General features: G+C 41.2%; 1 protein-coding gene across 2 annotated transcripts in view; it reads left to right on the top strand.

Annotated features, from left to right (window-relative positions):
- Positions 1 to 17,496, top strand: part of LOC147026179 (zinc finger X-chromosomal protein-like) — a 40,098-nt gene that overhangs the window by 4,957 nt on the left and 17,645 nt on the right. For both annotated transcript variants that reach the window (XM_085881305.1, XM_085881306.1), the window contains exon 4: positions 14,661 to 14,804. In XM_085881305.1, coding sequence (XP_085737431.1) covers positions 14,661 to 14,804 — 144 coding nt within the window. The remainder of the gene's footprint in view (positions 1 to 14,660; positions 14,805 to 17,496) is intronic.

Here is a 17,496-nt window from a genome sequence, read left to right as displayed (position 1 = left end):
AAAATTCGATAGTGCAGAGAGAAAGAATAGGTGAGGGTAAGCATTCTCTAAATGCCTGGCGCGGTCGGTTGACCAACACAACCTAGAACGCTTAGGGAGAGGTAGGTGGGAGGAATACTGATGTCTAAAGTGTGGGAGTGGGAGGTGTGGTGTCGTGTGAGAGGAAAATGTGAATGCGCATCAGTATATTCCTTCCTTCCTTCTGGCCCACAAAATAACAATCGTGCTTATGCGTCCACAGTGGACGGGATAGATGGTAGAACCAGATGCGTGAGGAGGAAAGACTTTATCCTAACCTTGTAGATGTCTAAGTGTGAATGGTGTACCTCTGTGGGACGCTCCATCTGAGCGCTCCCAACTCGTGGTAGTTGCATGCTATTCTCTCCTTCCTGCTCTATCACAGGGACTCGCGGCACCTTGTGCTCCACGATGATCCTTTCATGAACTGCCTGCTTGGCGACCCCGTCTAGCTTTGCGGTTTGATGACAGCAACAGCAGCGGCATGACGATGGCAAGGGGGGGGGGGGTTCAGATGTACTCGTACCCGTGACCTGGCTGGTGTCTAGAGTGCAGAACGAGGTGAAGTGGAAGCGAGGTGTAAGGAGTCTAGTCGAAAAAAAAAAAGAAGAGCGAAAGGAGTGAGCCAGAGCAATAAGTGGCTCTGTTTTGCTCCTTTTATGGGTAAAGGGTGGGGCGAGGACCAGATAGCGACGTGCTGTGGCCCAAATCCCACTCCTCTGTTGGGCTACAGTGGCCTTAGCCACGCTCCGCCAGGCTCCGGGACTGGAAACCGGCTCAGTAACTTGCCAACCTTGGCACAGCTTGAAGCTCCTCACTTTACATGTGGCCACGATCCCCAATCATGCACCCCAGCCCTGACCGTGCGCTGATCATTATTTCAACGTAGAATTGTAGTGGACTTCTGCTACCCATGGACCCCTCCACGAGCCGCAACACACATTTGGGCTCCGTGTCAAGTCCTCAATCTCTCTTCCCACGTCCCCTCCTCATCCCCTGAGGTTTCGTTGTGGTTTAATGACTGGGTGAGGACAGTTATGATGATCATAGTGCAGGACGCCCACACGGATATGTTCTTTGTGAAAGGTGGTGGTAATTGTGGCACCTGTAGAGTGTAGATGCACCGCCCAGGGTAATGGCTGGCGTCGCGTGGTGCTCGAGGTAGAATGGTGAATTACAGCGAGGTAGGAGCATCAATTGTCATGGGAGTATTTTTCCTGTGTGTGGAAGGTGGTAGCGGTGAAGATGGTGAGGTTCGGGGAGCGAGATGAGGTCTGAGGTGAGGTGACTGTTGAGAACTAGCTCGTACATTCGTATGGATAATGGCGCGCAATTTCCCGAGGAATGATGCATTATCGGCAGGGAGCGCTCGCAGCGCGAACCTGCCAGAGGTGCTCATTGCCCGAACATGCGGGACACGCTCACGGCATGCCTGCTGAATTTCTCTTGAGTGGCGTGTGTGCTTGCATGCGTGTTTTGTGCAACGACTGAAAGGAAAGGGTTAAAGTGGAGGTCAGAGTGAGGATTGAAGAGATATATGTTAGACCTAACTACGAGTCCCATGCAACATATCCTTCCCTTCTTAACCCACTAGATGTATGAAAGGGACTAACTAGACATATACTATTGAAATAACTGCCTTGGGATCACTGTATGTTGTGTGCCATTGCTTTGGAGGTATATGCGGTTTTACAGAACCACAACTATATATATATATATATATATATATATATATATATATATATATATATATATATATATATATATATATATAGTTGTGGTTCTATACATACATATATTTTACTTGCGGGGGTACCTGGCGTTGCCAGGCAACGTCAGTTCCCTCTTCCCACCCCACCCCTAGAGGGACATTAAATAATGATGCTCCAGATATTTATCCTCGTCGCCATGTCATGAATCTGGGGTGTGCTCAGTTACCAGGTTTCTTTTGGAGCACTTGCCAAGTGGCTTAAGCACTCAAGCAAGCACTCCATTTGAAACCGTTGCTAAGGAACGGCTGGCTTGGCAAGCATTAGCTAGCTGCTTGGTAACAACACACCACTGGACATCTCAACAGCATACAGTACATGAGTATGCTTGTTGTCGTGAAAACGTATCTTGTTCAGACCCACACATCCACCCACAGACACGAACTCAGCTTGATATATTACATTCGGCGACAGTGAGACACCTCGCACGGAACTGCCAAATTTGCATGATATTTCCTACTCTTCTTCTCCTCCTTCTCCTCCTCCTCGTCCTCCTCCTCCTCCTCCTTCTCCTCCTTCTCCTCCTCCTCCTCCTCCTCCCTCTCATAGTAATCAGCAAATAAACTTTCTATCATGTCATTTTTCCATCAGTTTTAGTATGTTATAAAAAAAAGGCTCCAATTGGTGCATTCCTGCTATTGCAGATGTCGCTGTGTGATAACATCATGTGTAGGGACCTCTTTTTTCATACTTCGCACGGAAGCAAACACATGATCAAATTCTGGAAAGCAAACATTGAGTTATAAGTGACACGTCACTGTCTCGCAGACAGAAAGTAACTGTGTTTGACGTCCCACAGTTTTTTTTTTTCATTGAAATATCACTATTTTCTTTCCTCTGCATAATATGAGAATTTACGTACCTTCATCGGGTGGTGTATATTAGACAGCTGCCTCGATCACTGCGGATAAAACATGCATTGCCTCGTTTGAGTTGTAATTAAAATGTTACTTTTTTCCCCTCAAAACTGTATCGTCATTTAATGATAAAAGACATCATCAGTCTTCAAATGTACATGATGCCTTTAAAACAAGCTGAGCTACGTGGAGAGAAAATGATGGTGGCGATTTCTGGACAGCTGGAGGGCGTGGCCTCTAGAATGGGCGGGGTTTACGACCCACAGACAGACAGACCCACAGACACGAACTCAGCTTTATATATCATATTTTGTTTTTATATATATATATATATATATATATATATATATATATATATATATATATATATATATATATATATACATATCATTTTGTCGAAGAAAAATATTTATTGATGAAAGTTGTTTTTGTTTTTATTACCTCCGCCACCGAAGGTGAAGGAGGTTATGTTTTTCATCCCTTTCTGTTAGTGTGCAGGATATCTCAAAAAGTTGTGGAAGGATCTGGATGAAATTTTGTGGGCAGATCAGGTGTTTGACAAGGACAAAATGATTAGATTTTGATGAAGATACAGATCCGGATCCGACTACGAGAATTTTTTAAGTGATTCTTCACCATTGAGAGATGGGGCCAAAAACGATATGTAGCACGATATCTCAAAAAAGTTTGAGACCGATTTGGATGAAACTTGATGGGCACGTTGGGTGTGTGGCAAGGAAGAATTGATTCGATTTTGGTGGGGATCCAAAACCGGATCTCAATAGGAGGATTATTTAATTTCTAACGTGATTCTTCACCATTGAGAGATCGGGCCAAAAACGATATATAGAATGATATTTCAAAAATGTATTGGGCCTGCTATGTTCTCTTGGATCAGGCATTACGTGGCAGAGGTATGCACTCCACCGAGTGACCTAGTTTCTGATTGTGTTGTTGGCAACAAGATGGCAACAAGATGTCACTGTATTTGAGGGTATCACGTGAGTCCCATCTTGTCATAATAAAGAGGCTTTGCTTTTAACCGTAGAAACGTCCTATGGTAATCTAAAATTGGTACCTTTCTAAAACACTCTGTCCACTTTCATTGCCTACTCTGTCCTTGGTGCTTCCTTCTCCCCAAACACCTTGTACATCATCGCCATTTAATTCTCATCTCGTCTCCTCGGAGCCATGACAATGCCACTTTATGCAGATTCTTTGAATTATGGATTTGTCGAGGTGTTAAACCTGCCTTGTATTCTATTCTTTGAGGCTGCGATTAACTCTTGGCTAAGATGTGTTGCGGGTCATGTGTGTTTAGTGAGTGGGTGGGGGTTCTTTTTTTCTGTGTGTGTGTGTTTGTTTTTGGTGGATGGGAATGTGGGTGGGGGTCGAGTTTTTTGGGGATGGGTGAAGGTTTGTGATTTAATGGGTGGGTGGGTTTTGTGTTTGATTGATAGGTTGGTGTTGTGTGTTTGTTTTTTGAGTGTTGTGTTTTTTGTGTTATTTGAGTGGGTGGGTGTTTTTTTTTTGTGCTGTGCGTGGGTGTTTGTTAACAGTGTGGATTTTTGTGGTGTGGTGTGGTGTGTGTGTGCTCATACATTTAACAAAATGTTTTTTTATTATTATTTCATCGCCTGTACTGTGTTGCTATTTCAGCTCATTTTCTGAAAGAAAATAAATGATTTTAAATGGCAATGTAAAACATTATCTGAAGTCATGGGAAAGGTAAAGTAATTGTAAAATGATTGCAGATATAACTAAAAGGGCACTCAGTAGAGCACATACCTCTGCCACGTAATGCCTGATCCACGAGAACATATCGGGCTCATTACATTTTTGAACTAGAGGGGGAGCACTCGGTCGAGTGCAAAACCTCCGCCGCCAATACTGCTGGGTCACTTAAGTGAACCTGATATCCTATTAATTGTAGGTCAAAATGGATCAGACTCTACTGAATCACGATTGAATAAACAAAACTAGATCGACGCGCATGTAGAAATGCAAAAACAAAAATTCAAATATTTTTTTCAAAATGGCCGCCATAGCGGCCATATAGGACTTTGGACCAAGTCCAAAATCTAATGCCATGATCCTTGGACCATACCTAATCCCCCCACCAAGATTCGTCGAAATCCGTCCAGGAGTTTTTCCGTAATACTGTTCACAAACAAACAGAAAGGGGTGAAAACAGTAACCTCCGTCCATCTTCGATGGCGGAGGTTAAATATCATTCTATATATCGTTTTTGGCCTAAGCCTGGTGTTGGCTTAGTGGTTAGGGTGGCGGCTTGGGATCCAAGGGTCCTGAATTCAAGCCCCGTTGGCTGCTGAATTAACACCAGGGGGTTGACTCAGCCTGTCATCCTTCCGAGGTCGGCGAAATGAGTGCCAGTGTACTGGTCCCGGTGTATGCCCCGGTTAGAATCGGTGTACCATATCCCTGTGTGTCGTAAGAGGTGACCAGGGTTGGCGTCAGGAAGGGCATCCGGCCATAAAACATTGCCTCAAGAAAAAGCCAAACCCCTGCACAGCAGGGAAAAATGGCTGTAAAAACGGTCATTATTTATTATTTATATATCGTTTTTGGCCTGATCTCTCAATGGTGAAGAATCACTTGAGAATTAAATAATTCTCTTGTTGAGATCCCGATTCAGATCTGTTGTGTGGTCAATTCGTTGTCAAAATCGAATCAATTAGTTGTGATCACACACCTAACCCGCCCACCAAATTTCATCCGGATCCATTCACAACTTTTTGAGATATCCTGCAAACAAACAGACAGAGAGGGGGTGGAGGTAACAAACAAACAAACAAACAGAGAGAGGTGAAAATGTAACCTCCTTCACCTTCTGTGGCGAAGGTAACGAGAACAGCACTCAGTAGAGCACATGCCTCCGCCAGGCTGACGAGTTCACATTTTGTATCCCACTGATAGGAGGGATCTGTATCCGGACTGGAACCAAATTCTAATCGGATTGTTCGTGTCACCTAAGCAACTCGTGCACATATTTTTGTCACAACTCGTCCACAACTTTTTGAAAAATCATGCTGTATATCATTTTGACCCCATCTCTCAATGGTGAAGAATCACTTAAAAAATTCTTGGATTTAGATTTGGATTTTCACCAAAATTCGTCCTTGTCAGACACCCACCTGCCCACCAAGTTTCATCTGAATCCATCCATAACTTTTTGAGATGTCATGCTATATTGGCTTTAGCCTGATCACCCAAAAGTGAGGAATCACTTTTAATATTCTCATATCTGGATTTGGATCTTCACCAAGATCGAACCAATTCTTCCTTGTCACACACCTTACCTGTCCAGCAAGTTTTGGCCAAATACGTCCACAACTTTCTGAGATATCCTGCAGGTAGACAGTGGTGAAAACATAACCTTCGCCCACCTTTGGTGATGGAGGTAACCAGTTTGAAGTCATCGTAAATCACCACGCTTCCTATCTAAAGAAAAGTTGAAAGATGGGAAACACTTCCACCAGGAATGACCCAATGTCAAATTTTGAGGTAAAAAAAAAATTTCCCCCCATTTTGACCGGCCGTCACACCCTCTCCTCCCAAACGGTTTTGCAGAAATTCACAAAACTTAGTAGTTATGATCACATTGCAAAAAGGTGGAAAAGCATTATCAATTGGGGTTGGGTCAATAGGTCAAATACCAAAAAACATATCGGGCCTATGCCCGATATGTTCTGATTTTAGTGTCCGGATCTGGAAAAATGATCCAGATCCTAAAATGTGCAATTACAGGCACATTTTAAAACGATACTTTGTACTCTACCAGTCAAGAGTTTTAGAACACCCCCATTTTTCAGTTTTTACTGAAATTTAAGCAGTTCAAGTCCAGTGAATAACCTGAAATGGTACAAAGCAAAGTGGTAACCTGCCAGAGGATAAAAAAAGTTTAGGTTACCAAAAACTGAAAAATAATGTAAATTTCAGAGTTGTTAAAAAGGCCCTTTTCAGGGAATAAATAATGGGTTAGCAACTGCAGCTGTTCTGCAGCAATGGAAGTAAATTAAGCCTTGAAAGTTGATGCAAACAATTCCTCCAGGTGTCCCAACTTTTGTTGATTAGTTACAAACCCCCTCTCTGTATAAAAGCAGTTGGAACAGACTGTTTTGCTCCACCATGTTGTTGTTCGTGTTTCGGCTGCTCCCATTAGGGGTCGCCACAGCGGATCATCCATTATGATCCGCATACTGATTTAGCACAGGTTTTACGCCGGATGCCCTTCCTGACACAACCCTGGTCGCCTCTTACGACACAGGTATAAGGATTGGGTTTCGCCATGATTCCGAGCTGCCCTACACCCTCATAGCGCGGCCCAGCGCAGAGGCTCTGTCCTCAAGTGATCCTCCAACCCAAGCCTCCGAGTAGCTGGATTACAGGCGCACGCCACTACGCCCGGTTGCTCCACCCTCTGAAGCATTATTTGGACAATATTGCACTGCAGGAAGTAGTATATTGCTATCTAGTTAGGGAATTTTAGCAAATTGTATTGACCATCTGTGAAAAAAATTGCTTACCAAAAAATTTCTTCACCAACGTCTTCATCTAGATGTCTACTAACAACTATCAATTAGTGCAAACCCAAATCCTTGTGGAAAATTCTGGGGAGGAAATCAAAGTTCGGGTGCCCAGAGGGCCTGCGCGAAAAAAAAAAATTGGAAAATTAACTTTTGCCAATATTGACTTGTGGGATGTCTAACTAGGGGTTTTTTGGGGTGCTGAATTGATTCCAACCATTATTTTTTGAGAAAAAACACTCCTTGATCATATAAAATGTATTTTATTGACATTTTTAACAGAATTGTGCTCAATGGAAATGTTGCTTCGTCAGCTTTTACAACCTTATTCATCAAACTCCCCAGTATCTTCCTCACTCCTCTTGTCATCCAGCTGGTTTATATTCAGGCAAGAGTTACCATGACAGATGCCGCAAGCAGAAATACACTTGACTCCTTGCTTTTTACAGCAGCACCTTAGTGAACTGCAGTCCCCCGCACAGTTGCAGCTGGCAAACGTCAGGAGGTAGTCTGGTGCAATAGGGTCTGTAGAAGGGACTGGTGCATATCCTTACTCAGTGAGTTGCCATCCATAGTCCCAGGCATCCAACGATGGACTTTGCAGCATCAGCCAGTCTCTAGTCTGGAGGTAAGCTCGGAGAGAGTGCTGTGCTGCAGCTCCTGTTGTCGGGGGGAGTTTCTCAGATTTTATGCTCCCAGTAGCAGCTCGCTTGCTGAAGACGTCGAATCTCAAGTCTTCCAAGTCTTTGGAGGATTTCCCATGGACCATGAGCATGAAAAGATCACAGCCTGCTTTAATGATATCACCTTTCTCAGCTCGGATATCCATAAACACGTCCATTGCCCTCTCTGCTTCATCAGTCTTGCAGAGCTTGCTTAGCAAAGTTGGTTTGCTAAACCCAAAAATGGCAGACACTGTATCGCAGCCAGAGAAGCTGTGCAAGAAGATGAGATACATCCGGTATATCTCTGGGAGGGCCTCCCAGATCTTTCCGACATCGTAACATGTTTCTTTGGCCGTCGTGAGGAAGATCGGATGGTCTGCAACATGATGAGTCAGCATAACCAGGATGTCTGTGTCCTCAGCCCTCACCTCGACAGGGGACTCTCTTGCTTCATGCAAACATCACGGTAGATAAGATGCACTGATGGTGTTTGGGAAGTAGAGCTGGAGCCAGGTGAGGTACTTTGCCCAGATGATATCCGGCGTTTTTTCGTCCTGTCTGAGCATCGGATCTTGTTCTATGGAAATAAAATTATTGTTTAGAAAGCAAATTTGAGATGATTATTGTCGTTTTTATTTGCAATGCCACTTCCTTTGAATGATGAATTAAAAAAAACTTACAATTAGCTGTTTCAGTTGCAGTGGATATACTTCTCGCACGACTGTACAACTCTGTTTTAAAATCCACATGGTATCTCAACTTGCTGTCTTATCTGTTGTTCCAGTCCTCATTTAGTCTACCGATCAACGCCGCATCGCCCACAAGCTCAGAATGTGATAAAATCCGTGGGTGGCCTTTATTGGAGACTTTTGAGAGCGTATGCTTTTCAATCCCGGAACCACCACAGATGAAACACCTCAAACCAGGTTCAGTCACATCCTTGTCCATACTGTCCTAAAAAATAAGACATTTTTTTGTAAACAACAGACAGGACATGAAATTTTGACACAAAACAGACAGAACACACATACAGTGATGTGTTTTAACATTAATAGGTCTACTCTACGTTGAATATATTCAACTTCTATTGAGTCCGGCACACAATAATTTTATAGCTAAAAGCTCTTAGCTCACGACAGCTAACATAGAGAATTCTCGTGAGCATGAGCACCAGTATAACCAACAATATAGCAGTGGTTTCAAAAATGTTGTATGCTGGTTTCAGCACAATTTGAACAATCTGAATCAATTGAGCCAAATTACCGCAAAACACAGTCTGACATATCTAAAAATGTATCATATCAATATTTTACAGCCAGGCATTCATTTTTTCCTGAAATCTAATGGTTGGAATCAATTCAGTACCCCAAAAAACCCCTAGTAAGACATCCCACAAGTCAATATTGGCAAAAGTTAATTTTTCAGATTTTTTTTTTTTTTTCGTGCAGGCCCTCTGAGCACCCGAACTTTGATTGGCTCCCCAGAATTTTCCACAAGGATTTTGGTTTGCACTAATTGATAGGTGTTGGTAGATAATTGATAGGTGTTGGTAGACACCGAGATGAATACGTTAGTGAAGAAATTTTTTGGTAAGCAATTTTTTTCACAGATGGTCAATACAATTTGCTAAAATTCCCTAACTAATCATAATGGTGAGAAAAAGACAATTAACAAAGGAAGACAGACAGACCATTATAACCCTTAAAAGTATCGGTCTTTCCTTTCGAGAAATTGCAAAAAAGCCAAGGTGTCAGTGAGTCGTTTCATACACCATCAAAAGGCACTTGGAAACTGGAGGAAACACTGACAGGAAGAGGTCTGGCAAACCTAAAGCCACAACACAATCAGAAGACAAGTTTCTGAGAGTCAACAGCTTGCATGATCGGCGGCTCACAGGACAGCAACTTCAAGCACAGCTTCACACTGGTCGAAGTAAGGAAGTCTCAGTTTCAACTGTGAAGAGAAGACTTCGAGCTGCAGGTTTGACAGGTCGAGTGGCAGTAAGAAAGCCATTGCTAAGATGGTAAAATAAGAAAAGGAGGCTTGCTTGGGCCATGAAGCACCGCCAGTGGACTACTGAAAACTGGAAGGTCTTATGGACTGATGAATCGAAATTTGAAATCTTCGGTTCATCACGCAGGGTTTTTGTATGCCATCGAGTAGGCGAAAGGATGGTTCCTCAGTGTGTGACACCAACTGTCAAACATGGAGGAGGAAGCGTGATGATCTGGGGCTCTTTTGCTGGATCCAGAGTCGGCGACTTGCACAGAGTGACTGACACCCTGAACCAAAAGGGCTACCACAGCATTTTGCAGTGCCATGCAATACTCTCTGGTCTACGCCTAATTGATCAGGGGTTCATCCTACAGCAAGATAACGACCCAAAACATACCTCCAGGTTATGTCAGAACTACCTTCGAAGAAATGAACAAGACAGTTGGCTTCAAATCATGGAAGGCCAGTACAGTCTCCAGACTTAAACCCCATCGAGCTGGTTTGGGATTAACTGGACAGAAGGGTGAAAGCAAAGCAACCTACAAGTGCAACACATTTGTGGGAACTTCTGAAACAGTGTTGGGAAGAACTTTCCGAACAATATTTGATTTCCATTGCAGAAATAATGCCGCGAGTATGTTCGGCTGTTATATCTGTAAAAAGTGGCTACTTTGATGAGTCAAAAATTTCGATTAAATTTTGGTCAACAAAATGATTCCATGATATCTATTTTTTTATCTGAAATTGTTTATTAACCTCCGCCATCGAAGATGGACGGAGGTTACTGTTTTCACCCCTTTCTGTTTGTTTGTTTGTTTGTTTGTTTGTTTGTTTGTGAACAGTATTACGGAAAAACTCCTCGACGGATTTCGACAAACCTTGGTGGGGGGATTAGGTATGGTCCAAGGATCATGCCATTAGATTTTGGACTTGGTCCAAAGTCCCATATGGCCGCTATGGTGCCAATTTTGAAAAAATATTTGAATTTTTGTTTTTGTATTTCTACATGTTTTAAGTGATTTCCAACCCAAAAAATAAAAATTGTTAGAGAAAAAAAACCTGAAAATTTTGCAACTTAAAAAAAAAAAAATTCGATTTTATTTGAAAAAATATTTGAATTTTTTTTTTTTTGCATTTCGACATGTTTTAAGTGATTTCCCCCCCCCCCCCCAAAACCCCCAAAAAATTTAAAATGTTGGAGAAAAGAACTATAACTCTGTCAGCACTGTTGATGTCATATTTAATGAATAAGATATAAGGTTCACTTGAGTGACCCAGCAGTATTGGCGGCGGAGGTTTTGCACTCTCCTGAGTGCTCCCCCACTAGTTTGTTCTATGTTTTAATTTTAGAGTACATTGAAACGTTAAACTGCTTAGATTTCAGTAAAAACTGGAAAAATGGGGGTGTTCTGAAATGTTTGACTGGTAGAGTATATGAAATTAACATTGGGGAACACATGAAATATGTAACAATTTTTTTTTTTGTATTCATGCTTGTGGGGTGGTGACTTTGGGTCATTGGGATCAAAATGGAAAAATCTATTTAACTCAAAATTTGATATTGGGTCATTCCTGATGGAACCTTTTGCGATCTTCACTCGGCTCCATCGATATTGATATCTGGTTTTTTTTCGATATCGATATTTAAAGATTAAATAATAATTGAATGATTAATTTTTTTATGCAGGTTCCAAAAAATATATAATGGTCCAATTGTCCATTGAGTATTCATATATGGCATACCCATCATTTAAACATGGTATTTTTTCACAGCATTCCCACAGGGGGCTCCCCCCCCCCCCCCATGATAAGAACGGTTATTTTACTTCCAACGTTAACCTGTTTTAAAGCGAGATCAGTGTTGGTAATCAACACAGGTTGGAATCCATCACTATCACCACACTGGTTTGACTATCACGGAACGCTGTACTGGTATGATCATTACGGTATGCCAGATCACTGACTCAGCACAGGATTTCTCAAGCACACCCAATTCATATACAATAATAACCAATTGGCAATTGCTTTGAAACCAGCCATGAGGACAAAGAAAAACACGATCGCTTGTATGGGTGCTCGGATGCTGAGGGTTAAAAGTTAAAACGTACTGAACTTACTTCCTGTTATGTCTTGACGTTATATGTTTCACTGTTACTGTTCCATGTTTAGCCGAGACGCCGTGTGCTTCAAAGCTTTTTAAATGATGTATGGTATTTAAAGATTGTAAACACCTTTCTTCAATTTGTTGGTGATATACCGGTTTTTTGTTTTTTCATATCGATTTTTTTTGATGTACCGGTATATTCAGAATTCCAATGCCGGTGTATTGAAATGAAAAATTATATTGATATAACTGGTATCTCGATATATCGCCAGATCCTAATCTTTACCTCCTCCCCCGAAAGTGAACCGAGGTTTTATTTTCACTACTGTTTGTCTGTGAACAGGAAATCTCAGAAAGTTGTGGATGGATTTGGACGAAATCTGGTGGAGAGGTTAGGTGTGTGACGAGGACAAAATGTTAAGATTTTGGTGAAGTTCTGGATCCGGATCCGGATACTAGCATTTTGTAGGTGATTCTTCACCATAAAGAGTCCAAAATGATATATAGCACGATATCTCAAAAAGTTATGGACGAATTTGGTGGACAGGTTGGGTGTGTGATATGGATGAATTGATTCAATTTTGGTGATGATCCGGATCTAGATCCGAGAATTTTTTCAGTGATTCTTCACCATTGTGTGATGGGTCTAAAAACTATATATAGCACGATAGCTCAAAAAGTTATGGACAGATTCAGACAAAACTTTGTGGACAGGTTGCGTGTGTGACGCACACATCAATTCGATTTTGGTGAAGATCCTAATCCAGATCTGGATATGAGAATTTTCGAAGTGATTCTTCACCATTGATGTCTTGGGCCAAAAACGATACATAGCACAATATTTCAAACATTTGTGGACGAGTTATGACAAAAACTTGGTCGATAAGTTGTTTAGATGACAAGAACAAGCCAATTAGATTTTGGTTCAGGTCTGGATCCAGATCCGCCCTCTCGGTGGGATACAAAATGTAAACTTTTCAGCCTGGCGGAGATATGCGCTCACCCGAGTGTCGTTATAGTTCAACTTTGTTTTAGGTGGAAAACTTGGGGATTTTCAATGGCGTGCCATCAATTTTGCTGTAGTATGAACTTATTGTCACCATTTATTTTGTTTTAATACATTTAGATTTTAAGATTTCCTCTTCACCATCAAAGTAGTTAAAATTGGGCAACAAACTCACTGAATGAAGATCCTCAAATGCTTAACTATTGGCCTTTGCACTTAGCACGCATACATTCATCTCGTCATCCAGCAGTGACAAGGTGTTCTTTGGATAAGGTTGGGATCAACCTTTTTAGCTCGCCTGTTCGAAGAACAGAGAGCTATAGCAATACCCCCGACGTGAGCGTGAGCGTCAGCGTCAGCGTGAGCGTGAAAATGTTAAAGTTTTTGGTGCAAGTTATTTCCTTTCTAATGTTTTATGTACCACACTATTTTTTACTGATTACAATATACAAATACATATATTGCTTTAAAATTATTTGGATGAGACTTCACTGCAATGCTTTATAAAAAAAAAATATCATTAGACTAGTCTTTTAAAAACTTAAATGTATAAACAGGCGAGCATTGTGTGGCTTTGACACCAACTCTCTCGTTCTTTTGCTGTTGAGATCATGAGCTCAAAACAGTGCTGTTCAAGATTGGTATTTAGGCTCCTAGGTAAACTCACCAAGCTTGATTACAATTATCAGGGCATTGAGCATGCTGTGCATTGCTATCTCTTGTCATCCCCCATCCTTACCCACTGACTTTGTTACCCCCATTTACCCTGCCTAACTCGACCCTCTTCGTTGCAGGTTATTTTGTTTCCTCTTCCCCTATTCCTGTTCATTCGCTTGCTTGGTGGCGAACTGTTGCCCCGCTGCACCAATGTCAATTCACACCCTCTTTCACCTCGCTCTCCCATGAACCTTAGTTTTGTAAATAAAAAGGAAATCCTGGTTGCTTGATTTCAAACCTTTAATATTCTTTATCTCCACTAGATGGTGCATGATTTCTCCATGCATGGACATGGCTGAGCTGTACAAAAATCCCATGTCCCCATTTGAAATTGTCCATGCTTGGCTACAATCTTGAGTCTGACCTCCTCAGATAATTCTCTGGTTTTCTAACTTTTCTCCATGCTCATTGTGGAATACACAGTGACACAAAACAGCAGAATGACTCCTTTTCTCTATTCAAACTGGTTGAATGAGTGATTTTTATTTTGCAGGCACCTCAAACTCACCACAGGTGAGCTCATTTCCAAAGTAAAGGAGAGTCACTTGCTTGAAATCTAATTATTTCCTATTACTTCTAAAAGGTGCCAATAATATTGTCCTGGCCATTTTAGGATTTCTTTGTGGATTAAGCTTAGATTTTGTAATTTTTTTTTTCATCTTTTTTTTTTTTGTTTTGTTCCACTTCAAACCAAATAAATACAAATGTGGATACCAAAAGATTTTTTAAATTCCAACAATCTTCTGGAAGAATTTGTGCATTATTTGAAGAAATTGCTCGGGTGCCAATATTTTTGGCCACAACAGTATCTATTGTATCAACCTTTAAATAACTGCAGTGGCCTGAAAAAAAACAAAACAATATATTGTTTGTCAAACACAATTTGTCCTCAGCTCACTGAACACTTTCGCTTGTGCAACAAACTTTGTTTTCATTGTTGTTGCACAGTATATATAGTTTTGTGTTTATTTGTTCCCATCAGCGGTCGCAGGTGCAGAAGAGAACGTCACCATCGATCCTGACAGTATGCAAATTGTTGAGGAAGTTGTGGAGAAGGACTACGACATGCCTACAAACACACAGGATGAACTCGTCTACTTACCCATGGATATTCCACAACCCGAAGGTTATTTTTTTATTCTTAAAATTTTTGTGTTAGAGATACCCCTCGATCATAATTGCTGTTCTTGCAACCTGCCACTTGCAGCAGTCCTTTAACCCCATCAGTATATGTTAATGTTCCCAAAGTGAAGTCAAATGGCACTTTTGTTATTTCGGTTTGCATAAGCTGTGGGCTCTCAAACTGGGGTACACATACCCCTTGGGGGCACCGAAGCGGATTTCCTGTGGGTACGTGGCATGGCCAAAATTAACATCAAATACAGTTATTTAACTGCTTTTGGTTTATATGTGGTGATATAATGATCTTGTGTCATAAGTGAGTTATCTCCACGTGCCAAAGATTGTTTCTTCTCTGGTAAACGCAGCATTTCGCTGCAATTTTAAAACTGACCATCAGACATCCCTTTGTGTGCTGCTCCTCTGGCAGCATGATTGCGAAATATTGGCACCATTACAATCAGCTGATCGGTTAATGGACCCACTCTTCCAGCGTAGTCAACACATCGCTTCCAACAACTCATTTCTACAAATTTATGTCCCTCGCCCCTTCGCCAACGTTGGACACGGGGGACATTAAAATGAGCTCCGGCCGAACGATCATCTGTCCATGTACTTTTGTGTACGCGATGTTTCAAAAACTATTGAATATTTATCTTTCATATTGCATATATATATATATATATATATATATATATATATATATATATATATATATATATATATATATATATATATATATATATATATATATATATATATATACACCTCATGACATGATCTCAACCTGATTAGATCACGGCTGTGATTGGCTGAATTATGTTGCCTTGGCAACCATCTCGTTAACTTGGCTTGTGTACGTGATATTTCAAAAAACGTTCAAGATTTAGCTTTCATATTCCTCATGCCACCCAAAATGCGACCAAAAGTATCAGCTCCTTATTCATCTTAATTCCATATGCCAGAGGATCAAGAGATTCAGCAGTACTAAAAAAAATAAAATGACCGTTTTTACAGCCATTTTTCCCTGCTGTGCAGGGGTTTGGCTTTTTCTTGAGGCAATGTTTTATGGCCGGATGCCCTTTCTGACGCCAACCCTGGTCGCCTCTTACGACACACAGGGATATGGTACACCTATTCTAACCGGGGCATACACCGGGACCAGTACTCTGGTACTCATTTCAACGACCTCGGAAGGATGACATACCTGGTGTTAATTCAGCAGCCAACGGGGCTTGAACTCAGGACCCTGGGATCCCAAGCTGCTGCCCTAACCACTGCGCCAACACCAGGCTTAGATTCAGCAGTACTGTTTATTATAAATCCAATTTTTTTTTTAAATATTATAGAATGGAGATGAAAAAAGGCTTTTTCTAGAGACAGACAGACAGACAGACAGAACAACAAAAAACAAGCTCTCTCTTATTATCTTGCCAAAACGAAATTTTTGCAAGATATGTTAGTCAGCTTGTATGTTTTTTTTTTTTTTTTTTTTTTTTTTTGTCTGTAATCACGTAGAAAAAATTTTGCAGAGCACAGTTATCATTGGAAATTTTTGTAACTTCGCATATCAGAGGCCTATAGAGGTTCCTTTCAGTGCACAAAATTTTGAAGGTCAAGGTCAAAGGTCAAGGTCACTTTGTCGCAAATCAGCGGAGTCGACGAAACCCTTATTTTTTTGAGTAATTTTGATCGGATCGTCTTCAAACTTCATGGGAATATAGTTCATGTTCTGGTGCTCAGCTGATTAATTTTTGGTGGCGATTGGCCTTGACCTTCATATGTTTTTTTTTTTTTTTGTCTGTAATCACGTATAAATCACTCTGCAGAGCACAGTTATCATTGGAAATTCTTGTAACTTCGCATATCAGAGGCCTATAGAGGTCCCTTTCAGTGAACAAAATTTTGAAGGTCAAGGTCACTTTGTCGCAAATCAGGGGAGTCGACGAAACCCTTATTTTTTGAGTAATTTTAATCGAATCGTCTCCAAACTTTATGGGAATGTAGTATATGGTCTGGTGCTCAGCTGATTAGTTTTTGGTGGCGATTGGCCTTGACCTTCATAGTTAGCGCCTGAGGTCAAACATATTTGACCACAAGGTCAATTTTTTAAGTTTTAGGAACCATATCGTGTAGTACCTCAAATTGAACACCTCAAATTGCTTTCTAGATATGTCAAGCTTGAGACATTATGACGTCATTTGGTGACGTTATGAGGCAAAAGCATATTTTTCATGGTTACTCTGTAGAACGATTCTCATCGGAATCTCGTAGGCAGATATTCCTCAAGGAGTCGCTCCTGGTGGATAGCAGCTCTGTTCACCTCAGTGTGACCTTAAAGAAGTCACACGTGGTCACCTTTTGGCAAGATACGGGTCACCCTGTGGGTGACATTTGTTTATTTTATGCATTATTCACAAGAGATTTGGAAAGTTACATGTGTCAGGACATCATGATTATATTGTTTTCTTTTCTTCCACATGACATCAAGCCAGATAATAGAAATAATTTTTATTATCTCTGCCACCGAAGATAGGCAGAGGTTATATTTTCGCTCCTGTCTGTCTGTCTGTTTATGTGCAGGATATCTCAAAGTTGTGGATGGATTCAGACGAAATTTGATGGGCATGTTGGGTGTGTGACAAGGAACAATCGATTAGACTTTGGTGAAGATCTGGATCCAGATCCAGATAGTAAAA

The sequence above is a fragment of the Eptatretus burgeri genome, chromosome 5, assembly GCF_056783735.1.
Source record: "Eptatretus burgeri isolate ZD-2024b chromosome 5, Ebu_testis_v1, whole genome shotgun sequence".
Taxonomy (NCBI): domain Eukaryota; kingdom Metazoa; phylum Chordata; class Myxini; order Myxiniformes; family Myxinidae; genus Eptatretus; species Eptatretus burgeri.
This window is presented reverse-complemented; position numbering and strand designations above follow the sequence as displayed.